The following is a 24298-nucleotide window of genomic DNA, read 5'->3' on the forward strand; positions in this document are numbered from 1 at the left end:
TTTTTCTACAAAATGTAAAATTGGTGTTCAGGAACACAAATCAATAGATTACATTTTGTGAGTATTTCACAGACTGCTGTGAGACTGTTTTCAGTTTGCTGGTACATGATGAAGGGGCTTTAAGCGAAGGTGTATTAATTCATAACACCCATTTTTCAGCACGTCATTGAAGGATGAAGTGTAGCCTGCGCGTTTGGTTTCATGCTGTCAGACTGTGAAGCAACGAGCACTAAATACAACATATTAACACACGTGTGCTGCACACTGAACAGTGCAGACTAAATAAACCCCTCTGTGCGGTGCCGCTTCAGAGGACCAGGTATTAAAATAGTGTCGCTCTGATACTCCTCCTCACGCTCTGGAACTGTCAGTCATCTCTATAAAGAGCCTCAGATCTGAATCTCAGTCAATGTTTGGACTCTGTCGTCCTGGGAAAGCAAAAAGGGCAGAGCTGCAGTGTTTAATCCCCTAAACATTCCCGCGCTGTGTAATCACACCAGACAACTGGGACTTCGCTGCATCTGCCCCTGCAGGCCTGCAGAGTGACTCCTAAGCTGCTGCTGATGTACATGTTTCACAGCTGCTGGCGTGTAACGTGTGAAACTGACGGAAAATTATGAATCAGTCTTGTGTGGGGCTGGCATCGAAAAGTGGGACTTGAATGGGAATTTCCATCATCTCCTGCTTTGCATTTCCCAAAATGTCAGCGTGTCGCCTTACAAAGAGTTTTTATTTTTAGCTGCAGGGGGGTTTCGTGTGAGCACTGCTGCTCCCCTCTAAGTTTATCACCTGGCCCACATCCCGATGAGGACTGAATCAGGCTCCCTTTGGATCCGAAGCCTTTTTTAAAAGGAGTAGGTGGAGTTTGCTCCTCTCTCCCGTCCCCAGACCGGAGTTTGGGTCAAAGTGCTCGGTGCTGCTGCCCTGGTCTCCCTGACGGTAACCCCAACGATCCTGGTTCTGTTCTGCACAACCACAACTTTTCTTACAACTTAAGTTTGAATCTCAGGAGTCCTGATAATGGATCAGCTCAAGTACCACAGCGCAGGCATCCAGGAGAAGCTGGAGATCGCCGGGATGGAGGATGAGGCCGGGAACCCCATCAGCGCCCTGACCATCCTGTCTTTGCTGGAGCGCGTGGCCAGCATCATCGATAACGTCCAGTCCTCCCAGCAGCGCATGGAGGAGCGTCAGCAGGATCTGGAGAACAACATCAAGACCATCCAGGGGGACGTCCTGAAGCTGGCAAAGGACCACACCGACACCAGCGGCACTGTGGAGAAGCTCCTGCAGAAAACCCGCAAAGTCAGCGCCAACGTCAAGGAGGTCCGGACACGCGTGGAGAAGCAAAACGTCCGAGTCAAGAAGGTGGAGTCCACGCAGGATGAGCTGCTCACCCGCAACAAGTTCAGAGTCGTCATCTACCAGGTCAGCAGAGTTTCTCAGAGTCGGATGTTTAAACGTTGACTTTATGAATTCTTCCCATTGAACACACCACAGTGAGCCTGTGGGTTAATGGCTTAACTGCAGGGTTTAGATAGATTCTCTCTTAGAAAGACTTATTATTGTGCCACACTGACATCTTTGAAGACTTAAATGGACACAATTAATCAATGAAAACCAAAAGAAACCAAAAATATATTAAAGGGAAGCTGAACAACTGCAGCTAAATAACAGCAAAGTCAACAGTCTTCACTCAGTAATCCAATAAACTAATTTATAGAAGAGGATTCATGACCCAGCCAATCAGAATATTTTTAAATTTTCACATTAGAAGCTGAATAGAAAAGTAGAAACAATCATGTTTGGAGTTTTAAGTGTCACATTTCAGCCTGACAACGTCTGATTGGAAGATGTTGGTACTAAAACTATCTAACTGGTACCAGTACCAGTTAGATAGTTGTGCAGAAGCACAAAGTCTCTCTGACGATGACCTCATCAGGACTTAAACAGATTTAGTTAATCAAGGAAAATAAATAAATTTTCAGCGCGGGAAATCAGAAGAGTCTATTTTCTAGAATTTCTCACAAAAGTTGTTGAATTTTCTGAATGATGTCACGTCTTGAGAGGCAATAAGCAGAGAAATCTTGAATGTTTGGGAGCCACTAACTCTCTTCTTATTAGAGCAAGCTTAATCAAATGACCAGCAAATAACTGGCACGGGCTGGCTAATTGCTGAATTGAGTAATTTCAGGGTTTATCAGACTTTAAGAGGATAGTTAAGCAACAAAAAGCAAAAGAGACCAGAATAACCACCACAGCAACAACTCTGGAACTGGGAATTCCCCTTTTCTTTTCCAGTGTCCAGTGATTGACAGTGGACTCGCTGACGGTCTCTAGACCTGCATGACTGAGACCTAATGTGCTTTATTAGGACGGCATCTCATTATTCCACGTGGAAAAAAGAGGCCAAAGCTCAACCCTTAAATTTGGTGTAAAATGACTCTTTTGTCCTTCGGTGCTGCGGAGCTGCTAAAGAACATTAGTTAAACGGTGGAATGAGTTAAAAAAGCAGATAAAATCTGAATTTAGTCCCCAGAGAAGATCTCTGAGCTACATCCAAATTTTTGTTTACGAGCAACTGGAGAATGATTAAGCATCAGAAATGAAGTAGACCAAGTCTGTGCCAAGCAGCGAGATCTTAACTGGATGAACTCTGACTCGGTTCATTAAGCGGTGGACGCAGTGAGAGGCGCAAGCGTCGATGTGAGGAAATGAAGGGCGGATTAAGTTCAAACTCATAAGAACCCTCGACTCCAAAACATTGGCAATTAATAGAAAAGCATCCTCGTTATGTTGAGAGGGCGCACTTTCAGCCAAAGTGTGGGCGACCTTAATCAGATCAGGTGGATTCACTTCAAAGTTTTAATAAGAAACACTCGACTGAACTCTTTAATTTAGAAAGCACAGCAACATTTACAAGAATAAAAGCTCCTGTCGAGTCTTCCCTGAACGGCTGGAAAATTAAAGCTAAACTATGAGCGTCACTTCCAAGGAGACATGATATTCTAAGGGCACAGAGTGAGTCCGAATGCTGTGAAACAGTCGTGAAGAGACGGCAGCTGGGAGCCGCAGTGCGGTGGGATTTTCTGCTGAAGGAGCTGGTCGGATGATGGACAGAAAATAAAAAAACATTTCTGCGAACTGAAAGATTTATAACGGTGATCAAAGACTCGGTGTTCGTAGCTGCGGGCCTTATAAGTTCAGCTTTTGTCAGATGACAGCTGTGTCGGATTTTAAATCTCAATCAGGAACATTTAGACTGGAGTGCTCGACTGTTTGTTTAGTGATGGTGCTAACAATCAGCAGCATGAACTTACAGTCTTGTGTTTAGTCCTCGTTAAAAGGATCACAGATGTAGATCACAGACTCGTACACGTCACCTACTGATGATTCAGCTTTATTTATACAGTCGCCTCAAGGTGCTTTATATTGTGAGCTAGACCCTACAATAATACATACAGAGAAAAACCCAACAATCATATGACCCCCTATGAGCAAGCACTTTGGCGACAGTGGGAAGGAAAAACTCCCTTTTAACAGGAAGAAACCTCCAACAGAACCAGGCTCAGGGAGGGGCGGGGCCATCTGCTGTGACTGGTTGGGGTGAGAGAAGGAAGACGGGATAAAGACATGCTGTGGAAGAGAGACAGAGGTTAATAACAGATATGATTCAATGCAGAGGTTTGTTAACTCATAGTGGGTGAAGAAGAAACACCCAGTGCATCATGGGAATCCCCCAGCAGCCTGTTGCAGCATAACTAAGGGAGGATTCAGGGTCACCTGATCCAGCCCTAACTATATGCTTTAGCAAAAAGGAAAGTTTGAAGCCTAAAACTGAGGCCTCAGCAGGCCTTAAAATAGAGATAGTGTCTGTCTCCTGAAGAGGGGCCTGAAAACTTGAGATGTATAACATTAGACTGCAGTACTTTTAATCTTACAATATTGTGTTTCTGTGTCATGATGCTTTCTTCTTCTACTCCATTATATTTGGGATGCAAATGTACGTGTCGTGTATTTTAAAGCTTTAGTTTGTGCTATTTACTCTCATCTGTCCATTTAACAGGATCATAAGCTATAAGATTTAAAGTGCCAAACACAGATAGTGTCAAACATGGATGTAGCCACTGACTGTGTTCACGTTGGCCTAGCTATAGCTCCAGGTAGCACATCACTGTGTGTCAACTAACCGGCTCACTGATCCTCCAAACGCTGCTGGTATTTCTATGTTCTAGTTTGTTTTAAGAGTACTTCAGTCAGAGCGCGGCGCGTCATCGATCATTCAGAGTTGGACCTATTTATTCGGCCTGTAGTGACGGCGTGTTTATCCTGGGTTAGCACAGAGACTTGAAACCTTTAGCCTGGTTATTTCTGTACAAAGACAACTAAAAGCCAAAGTCTGCATTTAACTGTTGAAGACAGTTAAAGTCTTAAACTGGGTTGACTTCAAAGACAGTTGGCTGCAGAGCTCGTTCTCACTGGTTGAAACTGGAGTGTTTGTGCTTTTTTAGTGTTTTATGCCAGTGCTACAGATTTTTATTAGATTAATTTTCTTGTCAGATTCACTGTATGAGTTTTGCAGAGTTATAGACGTGACTGACATCAGATCACAGTGAAATGAGTCCATTACAGCGCTGATAAAGAAAATATTTTGGGCCTGTAATCAAAAAGCAGCCTTCACACATTTCCAGTGGGAAGCTGTGGGAGCTGCCCTGCTCTCTTTTCCATGCAGCTCTGCAGAGATAAGTTGAGCAGTGAGTTGCAGGTCCTGCTGTCCTCAATAATGTCTTCAGACTTCAGAATAGTAACCGGAGCTCTGTGTGTGCTGCTAACAGCTGCTGTGGATCCGTGACAGAGGGGCCTATTCTGGGATCACAGCGTTCTCCCTCTTTGCCGGCAGGGACAGGCCATAAACTGCTGTCAGCCAGAGTCAGGCTCTGATATGTCAGCTTATCACAGCGGTCAGGATGTGGCGAGAAACGAGACGTCAATCAACCTGACCGGCTGCTAAAAAGCAGCCAAAGAGATGAAGGATAACAGAAGATAAAAAATCCTGTGAGATGAGTCTGTATTAAAAAAGAGACGGGAGGGCGGAGGGTTATGGGCTCCACTCAACTTTGTTTGGTGGGTTTTGTTCTTCTCGCCTGCGCCGTCACATTTCACAGTTCGAACCGCTGAACGCGTCTTCGGCCTGCTTGTGTTTGACGGGAGTTTGTGAGCAGACACAGTTTACAGTCTTGCAGAGCGAGAAAGTCAGAGTCCTCCAGGTGTCCAGGTCACATCTCTGCGCTGCTGCAAATCTGAGCAGCATTGGGTTGCCATGGTTACAGTATTTAAGAAAATGCTGTGCACGATTAAACTGTGGAAACATTTGGACCTGTTTATCTCTTTGAGGTCGTTTCAGAAGAACTTTTACTCTGGAAATAACAAAAAAAACAGTTTGTGTCTGTAGTTGTTCGTTTAACCTCTGCTTGAAGTCGTTTTCATGTAGTTTTTTGTCTCTTTGTTAACATTTTTGTGCAGTTTTGTGGTCTTTTTGTGACATAGGTGGACATTTTGCATGTTTCTGTGATCATTTAAACTCTTTCTTTTTAGATACTTTTATGTTTTTTTAATGTTTTCAAGCAGCTTTGCATGACTTTGGTGTGTTTTGTGGGTTTTTTAAAAGTAGTTTGTCTTGTATGTTTTGCATGTATAACTGTTTTGCGTGTCTTTGCGGTCATGTGCTTTAATTTTGTAATTTTTTCCAAAGTTTTTAAAAATTAATTTTGTATCCTTTTGCATATATTTCTTTTGCTTTTTTCCTCTGTTATAAAAACTACAGAGGGGCTGATTTTAGTTTTTAGTTTTTTAGTTTGTACCACACCTATTTAAGTTGTATTGAGACTTAACATTTGCATTATTTGGGGTCGACCCTGAAAAAGGATAAGCAGAAGTGAATGGATGGATTATTTGGGGTGGTGTCTTTTTGACTGACCTTTTCCCACCGACTGTGTCAGTAGACGCAGTTACAGGTTGCTGTAGCTGCTAGCTGTCTGCTTGTTTTCACTTTCTATTCAATCTCTGGTTTGCTGTTGGAGCATTTTTAATGCAGTGTTCTGACCAGACCCATATGGAAAAGATATATATAAATCTTATAAAGTTTGTATCTGTCTTGTGTGACACTTGTATGAAAAGCATACAAGAGTGAAAACACATATAAGATCCCTTGAAAAGTTGTATAAATGAAACTTGTATGTTATGGACACCTCCTAAAAACAATATATGAAAGTAATGAGAAAGTGGCCACTTTCATGAGTAAATCATGTAAGCCTGATATGATTCACTATATGAAGCAAGCTAAAGCTCATACAAGTCTTTTATAAGTTTTTTCTATTTCTTTTCCGTATGGGGTAATGCGGGCGCTATGCAGTAAAAACTGTGTTGATGAGTGAAACTGTAATATTTCAGTGCTCTCTTATTTGTTACTTTGCGTTAATTAGCAGTTATCTGTGTCTGTGTGATGAACTTATACAGTCTATGAATGTAGACTGAACCAAGCTGGCTAACATTAGCGGCTAACTTAGCACTTAACTACATTTCTGTCTCCAAAAAACAACATGGGAGCTGCCAAAATGCTAACATGAGGCTAAAACATGTCCACAAACCAGTGGACCATCTTCATGTTTCATGTCCATCGTTAATACAGTTCTTACTTTCCAGTGCATCATGGGTAATTTGAACTCATCATGTTTCTCATGAACCCTTTAACCCTCTCGTTTCTGACTGATTTCTGACATCCAGTAATGCATATACTGTTATATATTGTACATATATTTATTAGTCTCAGATTTAGCCATTCTTATATTTTGCTTGTTTTACGTTATTGTATTTTTGCACAACTCTGTTGCTTGTGAAGCTCGCACAAGAATTTCACTCACATGTGCTGTACCAGTGTACCTGCACATGTGATGTGACAATAACAGTGATTTGATTTAATTTGATGGTCATTATTAACCCTTGTGTGGTGTTCGTATTTTTGTTACTCAGCCAGTGTTCATGGGTCTGGTGGACCCGCTAGAGTTTTGGCTTTCCAAATTAACACTATCAAACAATTTTATGTTAAATTACTCAACAGATGTTTACTTCATCCCAATTACAAGACATATGAACAGTAAACATGGTTAATTTTTTCCCTTTACCTTTGTTAGATCATATTTATGAATTAATGTGCTTCTCGTTTTTCTTTTATATAAAATGTTATAAATAAATCAGTTATAATCAAGTGGAGTGAGTGGAAAGACACAACACATTTACACGTGAAAAAATAATTAATTGTTTAATTTTTCTTTTGAAAAAAACTGAACACGGGTCTCACAGACCCGAACACCATACAAGGGTTAAATCATTAAATCATACAGCAGTTCTTCACTCGATGACCGCGCCCCAGGCCGTGTGCGCATATGGACGATGATTCATATCTGCTGTGTTGTGCGTGTTCCCAGCTACAGTACATGAGATACTGCTGTCCTTCTTCACAGCGAGCCCAGCTGTAGCTCAGCCTGGTCCCGGGCGGTGCCTCTGCAGACAGTTGCAGTGTTGAGTTTCCACATGACCGATGTGCTGTCATTATTCTGAGGCCTCCCTTCGTCTCCTAATATAGAGCTTCGGCTGCGGCCGTTTAACCAGGAAGCAGCGAGCGCTTTGTTAGAGACGCTCGTCGCCTGCCGGCGGCTGAATGATGACGGGCGGACGGTGGGCAGTAATAAGAAAAAGATAAATGGCCGCCGGTTTACTCTCAGGGCCGCTGTGGTGCGCGCGGCGGACATCAGAGGACAATGTGTAATTTTAGAGCAGCTGATGGCTTTTAGTTTGTGATGTTTCTGCAGGGAGACGATGAGGAGTGAACAAACACGATTAAAGGAGGTCACCCTGCTAACAGGAGGCGCCGCAGCAGGAAGCTCTTCAAACGCCACAAATACGGCTGAGATTTGAACACGTACTCACAGCTTCACTGTGCAGCTTTGTTAACCACGACGGGCCTCATAGTGATCATCAATACTTTGTTTATTTTATTTATTTGTTTCTTTGTGTTTATTTTCCATCCAGTCGTCATGTTGAAGTAATTTAATTTGACTTTTAAGATATTTTTGTGTAATTTTGTGCTTTTACTTTGTTTGTGTTGGTGTCATTGTGTTCTTTTATTATGTGTCTATAGTTGTTTTGTGCTTCTCCTTGAGGGTTTTTTGTGTCTTTTTGGTTGTTTTGTGTTTCTTTGTGGTCACTTGTAATCACCTTGTGCTTCTCTGCAGACACTTTTGGACTCTTCGTGCTTCTCCGTGTTTCTTTTTACCTGTTTTGCGTGTTTCTGTTGTCCTTTGCGTCTCTCTGCTGTGATTTTCTTGTCATTCTTTAATTTGTTCGCGTGATTCTTGGAAGTGGCTTTGTGTTTCTTTTTAACGCTCACTAGAGGCTGACCCCTGGCCCCTGCTGCTGCACGCGGTAGACCCCGTTCATGATTTAAACGCATAAAGGTTGGGATTCGAGTGTGGCTGAGTGTGTTAACATAATTAAAAGCTCTGATGGTTTCTCTCCGTTTCTTCTTCCTCCTTTACTGGCGAGGTTATTAATACATACTTCGACCCACATTCCCTGCCGGTGTAATTATTGTGTCATTCACAGCGTGTGGATACGCTCTGACGACTCCGCCCTGATTAATGAGTGTCATCGTCTCAGGTGGCCACGGCTTAATTAGGATTAATTGGCTTTCACATCCAAAGTCACCTGTAGGGCGCAGCAGGTGGAGCAGGCCTGCGACGAGCTTCCTCCAGCGGCTGCTCCGTTGTGTCGGCCATTTGAAAGAGTAAAGACGCGAAAACAATTAAAACTCTTGGTCGCTGTAAAACCCGAGCACATGGACACAGGTTTCCATCATGCACTAAGGAGGGCACTAAACTTTGGATGTGAGACATTTAATTCCTCCTTTTCTCATTTATTTTACTCACCAAATTCTCCTTCTACTGTCCGAAAATACAATAAGTTAGTTAGCATTAGCAAACTAGTAACAAATCAAGCCTCTTTACGGTTTTTAGCACCTGAATTTAAACAATCTGTTTTTGTGCCCAGAGCTAGCCAAGCAGTTTTTGGCACCTAAAACTAGCTGAGATATTTTTAGCGCCTGAATTGAGGCGAGAAGTTTTTAGCAAATCTTTCAGTGAGTGAAAGCTAAAGTAACAGATCAGCCTGATATGATGGCAAAGCGTGACACGGACACGTCGGTGCATCATGCAGACGCTGCAGTAACAGCAGAGGGACATTTTATTTCAAGCCACCATGAAAATAATCACAGGAAAGTGTTTAAACACATATTATTAACATATTAACTTATATGTACATGTTAGCCACTTAGCTTAATCTTTGGCGATTAAGGACCCTGCAGTGTACTTCATATGAGGTTTTTTTGCTACCAACTTCTGGGCTTTAAATACACTATCGCCCCCTGCTGGTAGTGCATCTTCTGTGTGCATGTCCACATGTCTGCTACACATTTTGCCGTGATCATCAAGTTGAACAGAGAGCGTAATACTCAAAGGTCCAGACTGGGATCGGTGTCTCGTGGGCGTATGCCACCACCGCCCCTCGTCTCCTGACGTGGACGAGCTGTAAAACACGACTGTCTCTTGGTGGACGGTATACTGCGGCCACTGTTTCACATGCGAGATGCTAATCTGACAGAATGAGATGAGAAGTTGTTCGAATCAGCTGTGATAACAGTTCAGTCCAACAGGGACCAGAATTCCGACTTCACCGGGTGGTGCAGTTAGTATTTCTGTGTTCCAGGTGTCGTTCCTGCCAGCCGCTTCCTTGGTTACTCGCCATGTGCAAAAATAGAAAAACTGGATCTTATGACGCTGCCGGTGTTTTCAGAGCTTGTAGGTTGAGTCTCACAGAGTATCTCAGAGGAATATCGAGTTTTCTGTGCGAGCTCCCTTCAGCTTTACGAGCAGCAGAGTAATTTATCCTCAGTGGATAGAAGAGACAGATGGATATCAGTTTCAACTGCGTGTGTTTATCCCGAGATAGACGAGGCGCTTTGCTAATGAATGATGACTTCTGCTGCAAAAGTGTAAGGAGTCAAGCATATTTAAGATTAATGAGCACTTTAGACGGATAAAAATCAAACTCCAGATCTTTAAAGCACATTTGAGATGGATGTCTGTCCTCCACAGACTCAGATGCTTTAACTGGATATGTGTTTCACCTCTATTCATCCAGGACAGAAATAAGAAGTGTTTTAGCCTGACTTCAACTAAACTGGAAACAAAAGCAGAAAATCAACATTACGGGTCCTGTTGGGTTGTTTCTCATAAAATCAGTCTCAAGAAAATAAGTTATTTCCATGTGATGTTTTCAGGGCTGAACAAACACATTTAAGCTCTGTTAAAAACTGTAACCACCAACGTGTCTCAATCTAAAGCCAAAATCTAAGTTTTCTGTCTGTAACATGGAAGCGGAAACAAAAGAAATGAACTCTGTGCATCTCTAATTGAGATTAAAATCTCTTTTACACTCAGCAGATGGGACAGTAACACAGAATCATTAAAAACAGGAATAATAAAAACATTCGATAATAAATCTCTAATATTTAATTAACTTTCATTTAATCTGCAGGGTGAGACAGAGGTCCCGTCAGTGGCCGTCACCAAGTCCCCTAAAGGACCCGGCCTGGAGGGGCTGGATATGGAGCCGGACTCTTACGACGTCCCCGCCGACCTCTCCTCTGACGAGGAGTACCTGAGTCTGGAAGAAGCCGACCCCTCGCGAGCTGCTCGACTCAAGAAGTCGGTCATGAAGAGCACGGAAACACTGAAGGCCGCCTTCTCAAAGGAGAACATGAGCAAAACCAAAGATAACCTGGGCACCAAGTTCCACCACCTGGGCGAGAAGGTGATGCCACCCGAGCGGAGGGAGAAGATGCACCAGGCTGGCGAGCGGCTGAAGCAGTCTGGCGAGCGGCTCAAAGAGAACATCGCCAAGAAAGCTCCAAGCAAGGAGGCCTTCCGCATCAAGCTGAAGAAGGAGAGAGTTGTCGCCGAGGGCCAGGAGGGCGCCGAGGCCGAGCTCCAAGGGAAGGAGAGCAAGCCGGAAGAGGGGGTCACCTACACCGAGGTCGCACTGGAGAGCAAGAGGGAGGGGCCTGTGGAGGAAGCTGGTGCCACCCGGATAGCAGAGGAAGATCACAGGAAGTAGAAGGCCCAAAGTAGGACACATCAAAGAGAAGGTCTGTGATTGGTCGACATCATTGGAGGACATTTTATTTGTCTGACTGTTTAAAGGAAGAAATTGGTACTGACACCAGAAAATTCATCAGAATATCAACTGGTTATTTAAAAGGTTCGCTAGATATTTAAATCAGCTGATGCACGGAGACAAATTCAGGTTTCTTTAAATCAAAGGTCCATAAAGTGTGAAAGGTGCAGATGAGGTCGAGGTTTAATTGCACAACGGAAACGAAAGACGTCAGATGTTGATGAGAACTTAGAGAAATACAACAAAAGTTTGAGATTTTTTTATCAGGATGCTCATATACAGTATACATATATATATATATTTACACAGGAGAGGTAAAACTGGCCTCAGCTGGTCTCTGAGAAGCCTGTTGGGAAAAGACACCAACACAGAGTCGATGTCAGGCTGGTTTCAGTGTGCAAAGGTAACCCTGTAGAGTTGGAGGCGACATCAGCCAGCGCTTTAACTTTAAATAAACCAATGACCTCACAGAAGCCACTGAGAAGGTTTTTGAAAGTGTTTATGAGACGTGGTGCCAAGCAGGAAGTGACATATCCAATTTTAGGAACTATTTGTCTAGAGACTGTACATAAAGGATGGACAACGCTGTCCTGAAGCCAATGCAGAATAAACCTGGATTCTCTGACCAGCAGGGGGCGCCTCCTCTATAAGTAAGCCCTCAGTTTCAGGGGTTTGTGACCTCACTAAACTTCCAGATTACTTTATGGGCTCCGTTTGAAGTCATATTTAATAAAACATTTTTCAGAAAGGAGCTTAAATCATTTAAAGATGGTTTAAAACCGTTTAAAATTTAGTAAAAGTGTCAACTTAACATGCAGAAGAACACAGGAAGTGTTAAGAATGTCAAACATGGAGAGAAACTGTAACATCGGCGCAGTATTTAGAGCTGGAACACTGCCACCTTGTGGTTAAAGTTTTCATTAAATTTTTTACAGAAAATACCTTTAAATCTGCGCCAGGCTGCTCAGCGTGAACCGGTTAAAGATACATGTTGTTTTACATCTTTGTTTACAGCAGGTTAAATATTTAAACCGAGTAACCCGTGTTTTCTTTGGCTGCATCATTCCACGAAACCCCCCCAAACTCCCCAAACGGACATCTTTATGGTTGTTTTTCTCCTGAAACAACATCAGAAACTTTGGGACGTCCAAGAGAATTTAAATAAAGTTTGATTAAAGCCGTCAAACGCGTTTCATTAAATATTTTCTAGGTGCAGCTTTAGGTTTAATAGAGGAGCAGATGCAGGATCTGGTGCTAAAACTAATAAAAAGTTTGCATGGAGTCGAGAGCGGCGCAGCCCCTTCTAGCAGTGACATTAGCCAGACTGTAATTACTGTCTGAAATTGAATGTGGTGGATTTGAGGCGGTCTGAGCTCTGGTGTTGGTGGCTTCAAAGGTTTGTGAGAGATTTTGGCGTATGAATGTTTTATTTTTTGCTGCTTGATATTCATAGGTTCTTTTGAAGTTCAGTGAGCACGCTGAGTTTATTCTCCTGCAGTGATTACTGAGGTCGCCGCCTCCATCAGGATCACAGGATTTAAAGTTTTCCACGTTTCAGTCATCAGATACTCTTTAGAGGCTTTGCTTTCATAGGGCTGCCGTGATACATTAGTGCTGTGCCTTATTTTGAAAATACACTTCCTGTGTATCTTACTACTTATGCTTGCTGAGAGAGTTTAATGCAGTAGATTATATTTGGATTCACTTCTTGCTTTTCTTTTTTCACGTTTGATTACAGCTCAGCTTCCATTTTTACAATAATCAGCCACACGATGAAAAACAGCTGCCTTTGTTCACTTTATTTCATTTTTCTATAAATAAAGTTCTTGTGAAACCTTGTTGCTTATTCTTTCCTTTGTTATTAAACCTTTATTCATACAGCGTCCACACACAGTTTGATCAAGTCAGAGCTCTAATTATGACCGAGAGACCAACATCCAGGGCTGAATAATGAAACCTGACTACAGCTGCAGTTCCTCTAATGTCCACTAGAAGCTGTCTCCAGCGATGACTCGGGCCCATTGACTCCCAACCTGATACAGAAAACGTTTGTTTACACCTGCACAGGTCTAACTCACCCAATTAGCTTTTATTTTGGCTTAAAGTCAGGACTGATACTTTGCACTTTTTTTATTTACAGGGTTTCTACAATGTCTCTGTACCCTATTCAGCCAGCTGTACGGTAAAACACTACATTTAAATATGTGACACTGTAACAGAATGATTGAACAGAGTGATTTGTTCTGTCTCCACTTTGGGTCCCTTCCTTCTCAACAATCTATTAATCAGGTCATCTCGTTGAGACTGAAGACATCTTTTCAAGAGCGCCCTGAGAAGCATAAAGCATTTATAATCAGGCAAACAGTTTGTAATTAACTCAACAAGGACACATCAGTGAGTGAAAAAAGAAAAAGGTGTCAGGAAACAATAATAAAGTTTTATGAACTCCACTGGGGGGGGGCATAAAGGACTCTAGTCTGCCCGAGTCTTCTAGCAGATTAAATACAGTCATATAAAACAGATGCAGGCCAGCAGGAGAACAGGTCGTCCTCTACGGTGTTAAAATCCATAAACTGGGAATGCTGTGTGACTTTGGGCTGTCACAGACAAAAGACGACCAGTGTCAACAATCATTACGACATTTTTGGCTTCAGAATGATGGTGCTAGACCTCACAGCTCAAGTTTAGTTAGTTTAGCCATCAGGTTTCTCCTGGCTTCCATACTAGTGCTGCCAGGGTTTTATCAAAGTTTTCATTTCTACAGTTAGAACTGCGCGCATTTTAGACACAAAACCTTACATAAACATTAATCATTTCCCAGCAGTATGAGCCAGCGAGACAATAGATTGTTCCGTGGACCCCGGGAAGACCAGCTGCTGCACCGCTATAGCTAACGGAGATCCTGATAAACTGAACTTTCACTTTTATCAGCTGCCACACAGACGTATTCAGGGTTCACTGTTCAGCAATGAACATCAAGAGATAAAGTTCTGTTGCACCTCCAGCACAGACATGCGCACACGTCCACTTCAGCCACTCTGTTTAGCCGAGATGCTACACCTCCGCTAGCTTAAAAGGTAGGTGAGTTGTAAACAAATACGGCCTCTGTACTGTTGATATGAGGAGAGAAGACCAAAAATATTGTTTGCATCGGGTTGAATGTTAATTTTGTTCATTGTTAATTGTTAATTTCTGCTGTAAAATTGCTCATTTTTAAATAGAAGTCTATGGGCAGTGACTCACCTTTAAAAGCAGCCTCTAGTGGACGTTAGAGGAACTGCAGTGTTGATTCATTTTTCAGCCCGATGTGGTGGGTCCACTTCTATGGGCTCAAAATGTGGTCATAAATATTTTGTACTTGTAAAAAAGATTTGTATGTGTAAAAAAGATTTGTATATGTAAAAAAGATTTGTATGTGTAAAAAAGATTTGTGTGTGCGTAAAAAAGATTTGTATGTGTAAAAAAGATTTGTGTGTGTGTAAAAAAGATTTGTGTGTGCGTAAAAAAGATTTGTATGTGTAAAAAAGATTTGTGTGTGCGTAAAAAAGATTTGTGTGTGCGTAAAAAAGATTTGTATGTGTAAAAAAGATTTGTGTGTGTGTAAAAAAGATTTGTGTGTGGACTTAGAAAAAAAACCCCTGCAAGTTACACTTACGGATTTTGACCCTATTTTTCTTCCTTTCATCTGATTGGTCAATGTCATGTCAATCACAAATGTAACAATCCAATCAGAGAACAGATGGGTTTGGCTGTCGAGGGGCGCTTTTTTTGAACTGCAGGTCTTTGAAGGGAATAAATGCCCTTTTACATGCCAACCCAGCGTTTTCCTTCATCACCACGAAGGAAAACAGTCTGTGGTCGTCCGAGTTTGGTGATTTTTGTGTCACAGGTCTACATGTTTAATACAGGGACTTCCACAGCCTTTTCAACAGCGCTGCGGACCGCGGGGTGGGGGCGGGCAGTGTTTTGGAAATGACAATCTTAATTACAAAGCTTTCTTCGTCATGAATTAGCATACATGTTTTTATTGAACATTTGAAGAACCAGCAAAAAAACAAACTCTTGTAGAGGACATAAAGTCAGAGATAGAAACGACAAGGAGCAGGTGCATCTAGTGCAGGTAGAGCTGCTGCAAAAACCCACAGAGCCCAGCAGCCAGCGTAACAAATTCTGGATCCTTTGCTTTTAGTTAGCAGTTAGCATTAGCAGCACATCCTGCGTCCGATGTGAAAGGACTTTTATGCTGCGCACTGTGACTCACAGCAATGGTCCCGGGTCAGCCCTGACTTTGTGTTAAACTAATCCTAAAGTAATAATGGTATTTCTAACCACTGATATACCACAACTTTTTCCTTTCAACAGCTACTGAAAGTTAGGGGACCTAACTGCTATCGGATATTTATATAGCGATCCTCCAGCTTCAAACTGTATCACCCTTCAAGGACCTGCAGTTCAAAAAAGCGCCCCTCCGACAGCTAAACCCATCTGTTCTCTGATTGGATTGTTACATTTGTGATTGACATGACATTGACCAATCAGATGAAAGGAAGAAAAATAGGGTCAAAATCCGTACTTGTAACTTGGGTTTTTTTTTTTCTAAGTCCACACACAAATCTTTTTTACGCACACACAAATTCTTTTTACACATACAAATCTTTTTTACGCACACAAATCTTTTTTACACATACAAATCTTTTTTACACATACAAACCTTTTTTACAAGTACAAAATATTTATGACCACATTTTGAGCCCATACACTTCTCCGGCTCTTCCTTGTTTGTATTCATGTGAAAGCTTGAGATATTTTTCTTTAATTAAAAACTTAAACTCAATTCAGAACTCCATTAACTCATCAGGTTAATGCAGGACAGCTCAGATCGATAAAATCACTGCTGAGCTCCATCGGTCCCTGTGGGCAGATTACAATTCATATTGCTGTAATTAGATTTCTGACTTTCATCAGGTTTCACTCTTTGACGCTCATATTTTTACAGATGTATGATTTTGTCAGTAACATCTGTTTAACAGAAGCTCTGATCATCCCTCCTCTCTGATCGCAACTGTCTGTGGCTCAAATTAAATTACTGCCGGGACGTCAGCACCGGTAAAACAAGATTGCTCAACCGAGTCAGCAGAGTCCCGCCGAGTCACCCCTCGGCTGCCGCCGCCGGCCTCCAAATGAAACGCCAATCACCACGCTTCGCTCCAGAGGGGATTTACAGTGCGACTCGTCTCTGCATGGCCAGAGACCGCTGCAGTTTGTCAAGTATGAATTTATTACATTTATTACAAACCCCGGGGCTCTTATTTCCTAAAAGAGTCCAATCAAACTGACCGGCTGCAACACAAACCCTGTAAAGATGAAGGACGATCAAAGAGGCTCTGGATAATACAATTATCTGTAGAGTGCATCCCGGTCAGAGCTTTATTTTGAAAGGAAAACATTGTTATTTCATCTGTCACACGCCGACTGAAATATGTTTTGTTCAGCTGAGGAACTTCGAGGCTCTTGGAACAAACCAATTTGTGAACAAAGACAAAATTAGAGGCCGAGGCAAACGGTGAGCCTGCAGGCAGCAGCTGATACCTGAAAACTCCAGGATCAGGGAGAACGTTTGCAAAGCCGGTCAGTCCCCACAGTCCGACAGCACGAAGAAAAACGTTTACAACCTGATACAAAAAAGTTTTGCTGATTTAAATCTTCATAACAAAAAAGTCTGATATAAGTGGTGAAGTTTTAGAAGTTACACAGAGACCCTCGCCGGCAGTCACAAATGCAAACAGACGAAAGGAGTCTTCTCAGCTCCGCCTCAGAGAGAGCGATGATCTCGGACATCCGGAGGGAGCACGGAGGCAAATCCCCGAGTCAGCTGAGGCAGTTCGGGCACATTATTGGGATTTCTCCTGTGCGCCTCCTACCTACGTCCAACTACCTGCTGGAGAGATTATCCGGTCGTTAAGTGATGACGTGAGTGAATCCTACTTCCGGGCCTAAAGTAGTCTGCGTTTAATATGGCTTTTGTGTTGTTAACATGTTTAATGTTTTGTATTTTCTTCTATTTAATCTCAAAAAGCTCCTAAAACAGTCAGTGATCACTGTTGACCTCCCTCGGCTTTTATTACCGCTAATCATTTATTTAAGCTCAGTTTTTAAAACCTTAGGATGTAACTACAGCCCAGCCCATGCAGCAGTATATGAATGACTAACCTCGTATTGTTGATGGATTATCTCAGTTGTTCTCCTGGCTGAAGTTTGGTCCTTTTACAGCATCCTGCCATGCGATTACATTTGTTCCTGACCACCGAGAACACTCACGTTAACTTTTATCGAGTGGAAAAAAAGTTAGCTTGTTTATATTATGCTAACATAGCTGTGTCGCTAGCGGTCACGTAGCACATCATTATATACCAGCTAGCCAAACTTCAGTAACCCTACAAACGTCACTGCTGTTTAGTTTTCTGTCTTCATTTATGCTGGAAGTGATAACAGAACTGTACGTTTTAATTTGTTTCCAAAACCCTGCAGTCAGGACATGCTATATTGTATTTAGATAGAAGCTAGCGAGCTAACTCCCTGCTAACTTCTAACTCCGTTAAATGTCATAAATTCCGTTTTCATGGATGCCTGGATGTTAAACTCAATTGTTACACCTGGTAGAGCAGAACGCTGATCATTTTATTAAAGATGAAAGACTTTAGACAGTTTTTCAACTCTCAGTAATGCCACAGTGATCGTTTGATATATGGACCTGCAGCGGAGTTTAGGCCCAGACACGGCTAGTGACGTCAGACTTAACGACCGGATACTGAGGTTTCTCACGTGACGTCATGCACACATGCTCGCAAGTTGAAACAACCGCTGGTTGCTATGGAAACACATGTATTCTCCCGCTGGTTGGCAGTAGTTCCTGGAGGCTTCTCTCATTGGGTGAAATCAGATTTTAAGATTAACTGCTTTGGTTGTCACGGTTACTTTTGGTTTCTCATGTTTGTCTGCTAATACTTGCTAACTATTAGCCGACCAGTCTGCAGGCCTAAGTTCAGCAGTGACTCACAGCTGGTTGGGGAATCCTGGTTTCCATCATCACCAGTGGCTGCTGAGTGGTCTGTGTGGGGCCTTTTTCACCATATCCTGCACCAGTATTGTCACACGTCCAAGTTAATGTAACACAGTTAGTGGTTACGTTTCTGCAAAGCCTCAGCCTCTCGTCTGAACTGGGAGCTCCTATAAATGCCCGAGGAAGAACTGGAAGAATGCATCTGGGAAGAAGGACATCAGGAACACCCCGTATATCCTGCATCCATCAAAAAGCTGGCTCGATGAAATTTCACTCATCATAAATGCTCTGTTACTGTCATTAACCACAATTAAGTCCCATTGTTTATCATCACTTTGTTAGCCAAGTCACCCTTTCACAACCTTTCCGTTTATATTTGTTGCGTTTGTTCCTTTTCTATGATCACATCTGTCGTCAAGGAAACGACACAGAGGTCACCAAAACACTGTAAATCTAACCTGTGATGGTTTGGAGTTGTAACAGCTGGTGGAGCTTTGATTAGCTGCCAGTGCTGCGTTACAGTGTTGAGTGGGTGAGTCTCAGTGTAAATGAGCTGCAGCGGCTCTGTCTAATTTCAGCGCTGCTGCTTTTCATAACCTTGGCAAACTTGGCAAGCGATGACTCCTCCACGTAGAAATCAGCCCACACCTGCGGAAACCCGCGCTTCGGCCACGCTTCACCTGCTACCAGGTTGTCACAGCAACCGTACCCATCAAAGTTTTGAGAGAAGTGGAGCAAAAACGGCGGTAATTAAAACGCTCGTCATCCCAGTGATGTGTGACTGTGTGTTTCTCTGCACCGTCTCTCCTCCCGCGCAGCTTCACCGATGCCAAAAACCATAATTTTGATTTATTTCAGCGCTTCGGAGAGAAAGAGACGGAGACGCCACTCTGGAGCGATTGCGCTCGGCTCCATCTGTTTGTTATGCATTAGCTGAGCACAATTGAGCTCTTCAAGCAATCTGTTGAAGAGAAACGGCCTCGGGTGGAGTGCGGGGAAGGAAAAGAGGAGTTCCATTAACATGTTTTCATTTTCTCCTTCAGAGTGCGAACACTTCTTCCTCCTCTGAGCCAGAAACTCTTGAATAGGCTGCACTGGTTTTTCCTGAGGACTCTCTGAGATTGACTTGTCAAATGTGTTCTTTTGGCGCCGTAACATGCGTTCACAGGTAGGATTTACATTTTGTACGACGGGGGTGAAGTTGAAGAGCTGCGCCGGATTTAAGGCTCCCTTCTCTCTTTTATTTCGCTTCATGTTTCAGGTGAAAAGCTCTCAGGCTACGATGTAAAGTCTTACTTGAAATGTTCAGTCGCTAACGTTTCCCCTTTGTTCGCCGTGACAGCTACAAAGCCACAGACGAAGAGCAACCGACTGACGAAGGCAGTGAAGAAAGGAAACTTTCTGCACCTTCAGCAAACACCAGCGCCAGAAAAAAACAGTTCTGTCTTTAATAAATTACGAGTATACACTGAAAGTCTGCAACAGAAAGCTCGTATAGAGACAGAACAGGAGGAAGAGAGAAGTATTTAAGCCTCAGAGTGATGATAAAACCACATTAACTGCTCTGTTTTCACAGCATCGATTTGGCCTCGTCGCAGAAGCAGCAGGTGTTTAATCTGTCTGGATCCATATCTGAGAAATTATAAAGTGTCGCATTATGACTGCAGAGTGCTTATGTCCACACCGGCGGCTTTTCCACACTGTTTAAATACATTTACGGTGCGAAGGTGAGCATCCGAAATGTCACTGACGATCCCTCAGTGCACAAGAAAATCTGTAAAACAACTTCAGTAAATTAAAGTAAATGTCAGAGCTGACGTTTACTTTTTCACTTTGACTGTTTGGAGTTAACGGAGCTCCGAGTTCCCTCAGAGAACTGGTGTTATTAATGAAGCCTGTGGTTGTTTAAGCCGCAGTCACATCGGCCTGAGAGCGCTCGATGTCACGCTGCACCCCAGTTATTACAGTTTTGTATTTTCTAATTAGGTTTGATTTTTTTTTGTTTGACTTTTTGTTTTTGATTCGGTTTAGTTTCAGTTTGTCTCCAGAGCGTTTCACTTTAGTTTTTACCTCTCGGCTGTGAAAGGCTGACAGGATGGCAACCGCCAAGTTTGTGAACGCGCTAACTCGTGAACTAGGTGACGTACGATTTTAAAATTCGTACCACAGCTGCATCTAGTAAAGTTTGAATCAGGTCAGTCTTTGAAAGTCCCCTTGCATTATTAGATTTATACTAGGAGCCTGAGGGTGGTTAGTTTGACTTTTTCTTAGTTCCAATATTAGTTTTAGTCTTTTTAACTAGTTTTAAATGGAGAGCAAACATCAAAGGCAAGATTTGGGAAACAAGTAACTTTTTGGAAACAGCTGACTCACAGTTTTGTCAACATCAGAGTGATTCTTATTAAGCTAACAGATAATAAAACTACATTCATTTCCTTTATATTTTTAATGTTATTTTAGTTTGTTTTCCAGATTATTTCAGGCAGTTTTCATTGTTTTTAAAAGTCTATTTTTTATTTTCATTTTATTTAACTAAAAGGTTTTTTTTCACATTTAGGTTTTAGGTTTTAGTTTCGTATTATTTATAGTTATAGTTCTATTATTATATTCTTTACCTTACAATATAAAGCACTTTGAGACAACTGTAGTATTGATTTGAGACATTACAAATAAAGTTGCTATAATAAAGGTGGCTATAATAACCTTGCTAGCGACTGACACGATCCTCCTGAACCCATTTCCCAGATTTCAGTGAAGGTGTCTGTGCCTCTGTGCCTGAGGCCTGAGTGTTCGAGTTAGCGTTGGCCAAGACAGTGATGAGACATGAAGTTTGAACTTATTTTGGATTTTCTCTAATCCACACGAGGTCACATACAGGATCAAATATGCATAAACACACTAATATTTAGTTAAATGCTCCTAAGCATTCTTAAAAAAGCAAACAGTAAGATAACCTCCTGGGTGTCATTTTTCAAGTTAAGTTATAAAAGCATTAAAAAGTGTTTAATACATAAAACAAAATCAAATATTACTTTTTTAAAACCAGTTTAAATATCAGTAAAAATAATCAATTGGAAAAACCTTACATTTAATAAAATATTAAAAATAGAAAACGTAAAAAACAGGGGGGACATGCTTTTTGTTGACATACTTAAAATAATATATATACATACAGATTTTTTTTATCATTATTATAACCAGACTATTTCTGTTGTTCAGTTTTATATTTATGTTACATTCAGTAATGTATCAGATTTGTAGCTTTCTCAGGTTAATATTGGCATCACTTGGCTTCCATACAGGGAGTGCAGAATTATTAGGCAAGTTGTATTTTTGAGGAATAATTTTATTATTGAACAACAACCATGTTCTCAATGAACCCAAAAAACTCATTAATATCAAAGCTGAATGTTTTTGGAAGTAGTTTTTAGTTTGTTTTTAGTTTCAGCTATTTTAGGGGGATATCTGTGTGTGCAGGTGACTATTACTGTGCAGAATTATTAGGCAACTTAACAAAAAACAAATATATACCCATTTCAATTATTTATTTTTACCAGTGAAACCAATATAACATCTCCACATTCACAAATATACATTTCTGACATTCAAAAACAAAACAAAAACAAATCAGCGACCAATATAGCCACCTTTCTTTGCAAGGACACTCAAAAGCCTGCCATCCATGGATTCTGTCAGTGTTTTGATCTGTGTGTGTGTGTGTGTGTGTGTGTGAGCTAACAGCTCTAACTGTCAGTCAACATGATGGCTCATCAGCTGTGAGAAAGACGGCGTTTTCTTTACGAATCTGTCGTTTTTCAGATGTGACACCTTCCGTTAGGCAAATGAGCGGCGCCTCGATGGCGGAGGATAGCTGTGAGTCAGCCTCACATCTGCTCACACAGCAGAGGCAATTACCAGCATCACACCGCCTCCTGCTGCTTCCCCGTTATCTCTGACCTTTGCTGACCTCTGTCAGCCAGCAGTCTGAACTACAGCTCATAACCACCAATCAGTTTTACAGCATGCAGCAGCTCCTCCAGCTGTTTCATGTTAATAAAAACTATACATCTGTGCTTATTCTTTATCTTATAAATCACTCATATTTAGCAGGTCATTATTATACACTTATTATAAATGTATTAGTTTACCTTCACTTTATTCTTTAAACTGCATTTATAGATGATTTTTATTTAATTTTAAGTGTTAAACACACTATTTGATCCTGTTCTATTTTATTTTAAGTCTACATTTTTTTAAACTATGTGAACTAATTCATTTTTAATATTCTTAATATTTTGACATTCTTTACATTTATTTTGTTTGCATTTTATTGTGTGTTTTTTTTTACTTTTGAAAGGTCCGATAAAAGCTTTACTATTATTTATTATTACTTATCTGTTGAATTCTGACACGTTCTGCTTGACGAGATGGTTGAGATGGCACTTTTAGGTGAAAGTTAAAATATTAAAATGTTGGTACAATGGCACAATCATTCACTTGTTTACCTTCACATTTAATCAAGATTCATTTTCAGTTCTTTTAGGATTATTTCCGCTTTTTGGACAAAAATCATGTGACCTTTATGTCTTTTAGTCACAAGAACTAGTAACACATAAAGTCATGTTTTTATTGATCAAAATCAGTCATGTTATCCTCAGCTGAACTCTGTAGTGTTAAAGATAGTTAATTGATTGCCTCCTTTAAAATAACTTTACCACCACCAGGGGGCAGATGTTTTCAGACTTTTGTTTCTGCTCCTTTTTTTTTTTTTTTGCATTCTTCTTCTTGGCCCAACCACATTTATATCCTCATAAGACCTTTTATTTTTATATTTGTTTGGGTTTTTCCTTTTGCAGCCTTTCATTGTCAGTCAGAGCGTGTGCTTAACGAATCTCCTAAATGTTACATTTGCTCACTGCGCCATCTTGTGGTATAAATTGGTATCACATGAACGTGCAGCCTGGTGCTTGTTTGATTTAAGTCAGTACCTAAGCTTGTAAAACGCTAAAGTACTGACTTCCAGTTCAAGTATATAACAATGTTTTTGTCTTTTTAATGTGCTACAGTGACACAAAAACTATTCAGCCTCTCCGGCTTTTTATCAGCACTGTTAACGTGTATCATGTCTTTAGGTTTTAAACACTGACAGTGTGAATACAGCCCACCGTCTCCCAGACACCAAATATCCAAACACTTCCACAGGACATCTAAGCCCTCAGATCAGGATTTTACATAGTGAGTGATCCTAAGCCACCCAGCAGTTAACTGCAACATGCTCTGATGAGTCTCGATTTCTGCTGCTGCATTCAGATGGTGGAGTCAGAATTTGGTGCGAACAGCATGAAAGCATGGATCCATCCTGCCTTGTATCGATGGTTCCAGCTGCTGGTGGTATGAAGGTGAGGAGCACACGGTTAAACACCACAGGCTGGTTCCAGCTGCTCAAACTGATGAGTGTCTCATCATAGGTGTGCAGCAGCTGTGTGACGCTGTCATGTCAACATGGTTATAGAGTGGTGGATTCTCTATTTTTAGTTACTTCCTGTTTTATTTTGGTAGTTCTTTGTCCCCATGATTCCATTATTCCTACCAAACAGCAGTTTGGTCCAGCAGGAGCGCAGCGTGGAAGTCAACCAGACAACTCGGAGGCTAGTCAGGTAGGTAGGACAGCAGGCCTTTATTTGGCATCACCAGTAACAAGACCACACAATCCAGGTCTCCACGGCTCTACACAATCTGCCCACATATGTGTCGGGGGCAGGTAGATGCCCACGCCAGCCTGTTACAAGGGTAAGGTCTCTCTGATAAGCAGGTGAGAAGAGAGCAGCATGCTCATCTGTAATGGCTATGCGCATGCTCACTCCCACAATAGTGGAACGACACTCCCCTACTGTGCCATGATAACAGTTGTTACAGCACGCAGGTGGCTCCACTCCCTCTGATTAGTCT

The 24298-nt window shown here is 41.7% G+C and overlaps 1 protein-coding gene across 1 annotated transcript; it reads left to right on the top strand.

Annotated features, from left to right (window-relative positions):
* The first annotated feature begins 785 nt into the window (after positions 1 to 785).
* cavin4a (caveolae associated protein 4a) lies at positions 786 to 13127 on the top strand. The gene is made up of 2 exons (XM_004569473.5): positions 786 to 1428; positions 10651 to 13127. The coding sequence occupies exons 1-2, from the start codon at positions 1021 to 1023 to the stop codon at positions 11227 to 11229; spliced, it is 987 nt and encodes a 328-aa protein (XP_004569530.2). The 5' UTR covers positions 786 to 1020; the 3' UTR covers positions 11230 to 13127.
* The last annotated feature ends 11171 nt before the right edge of the window (positions 13128 to 24298 follow it).

This window comes from Maylandia zebra, linkage group LG18 (genome assembly GCF_041146795.1).
Source record: "Maylandia zebra isolate NMK-2024a linkage group LG18, Mzebra_GT3a, whole genome shotgun sequence".
NCBI classification, from domain to species: domain Eukaryota; kingdom Metazoa; phylum Chordata; class Actinopteri; order Cichliformes; family Cichlidae; genus Maylandia; species Maylandia zebra.

Excerpts from the sequence above, each read along its gene's own strand:
- cavin4a (XM_004569473.5), top strand. The coding sequence starts at position 1,021 with ATGGATCAGCTCAAGTACCACAGCGCAGGCATCCAGGAGAAGCTGGAG. Across the intron at positions 1,429-10,650 it reads TCAGAGTCGTCATCTACCAG|GGTGAGACAGAGGTCCCGTC; the intron begins GTCAGCAGAGTT and ends TTTAATCTGCAG.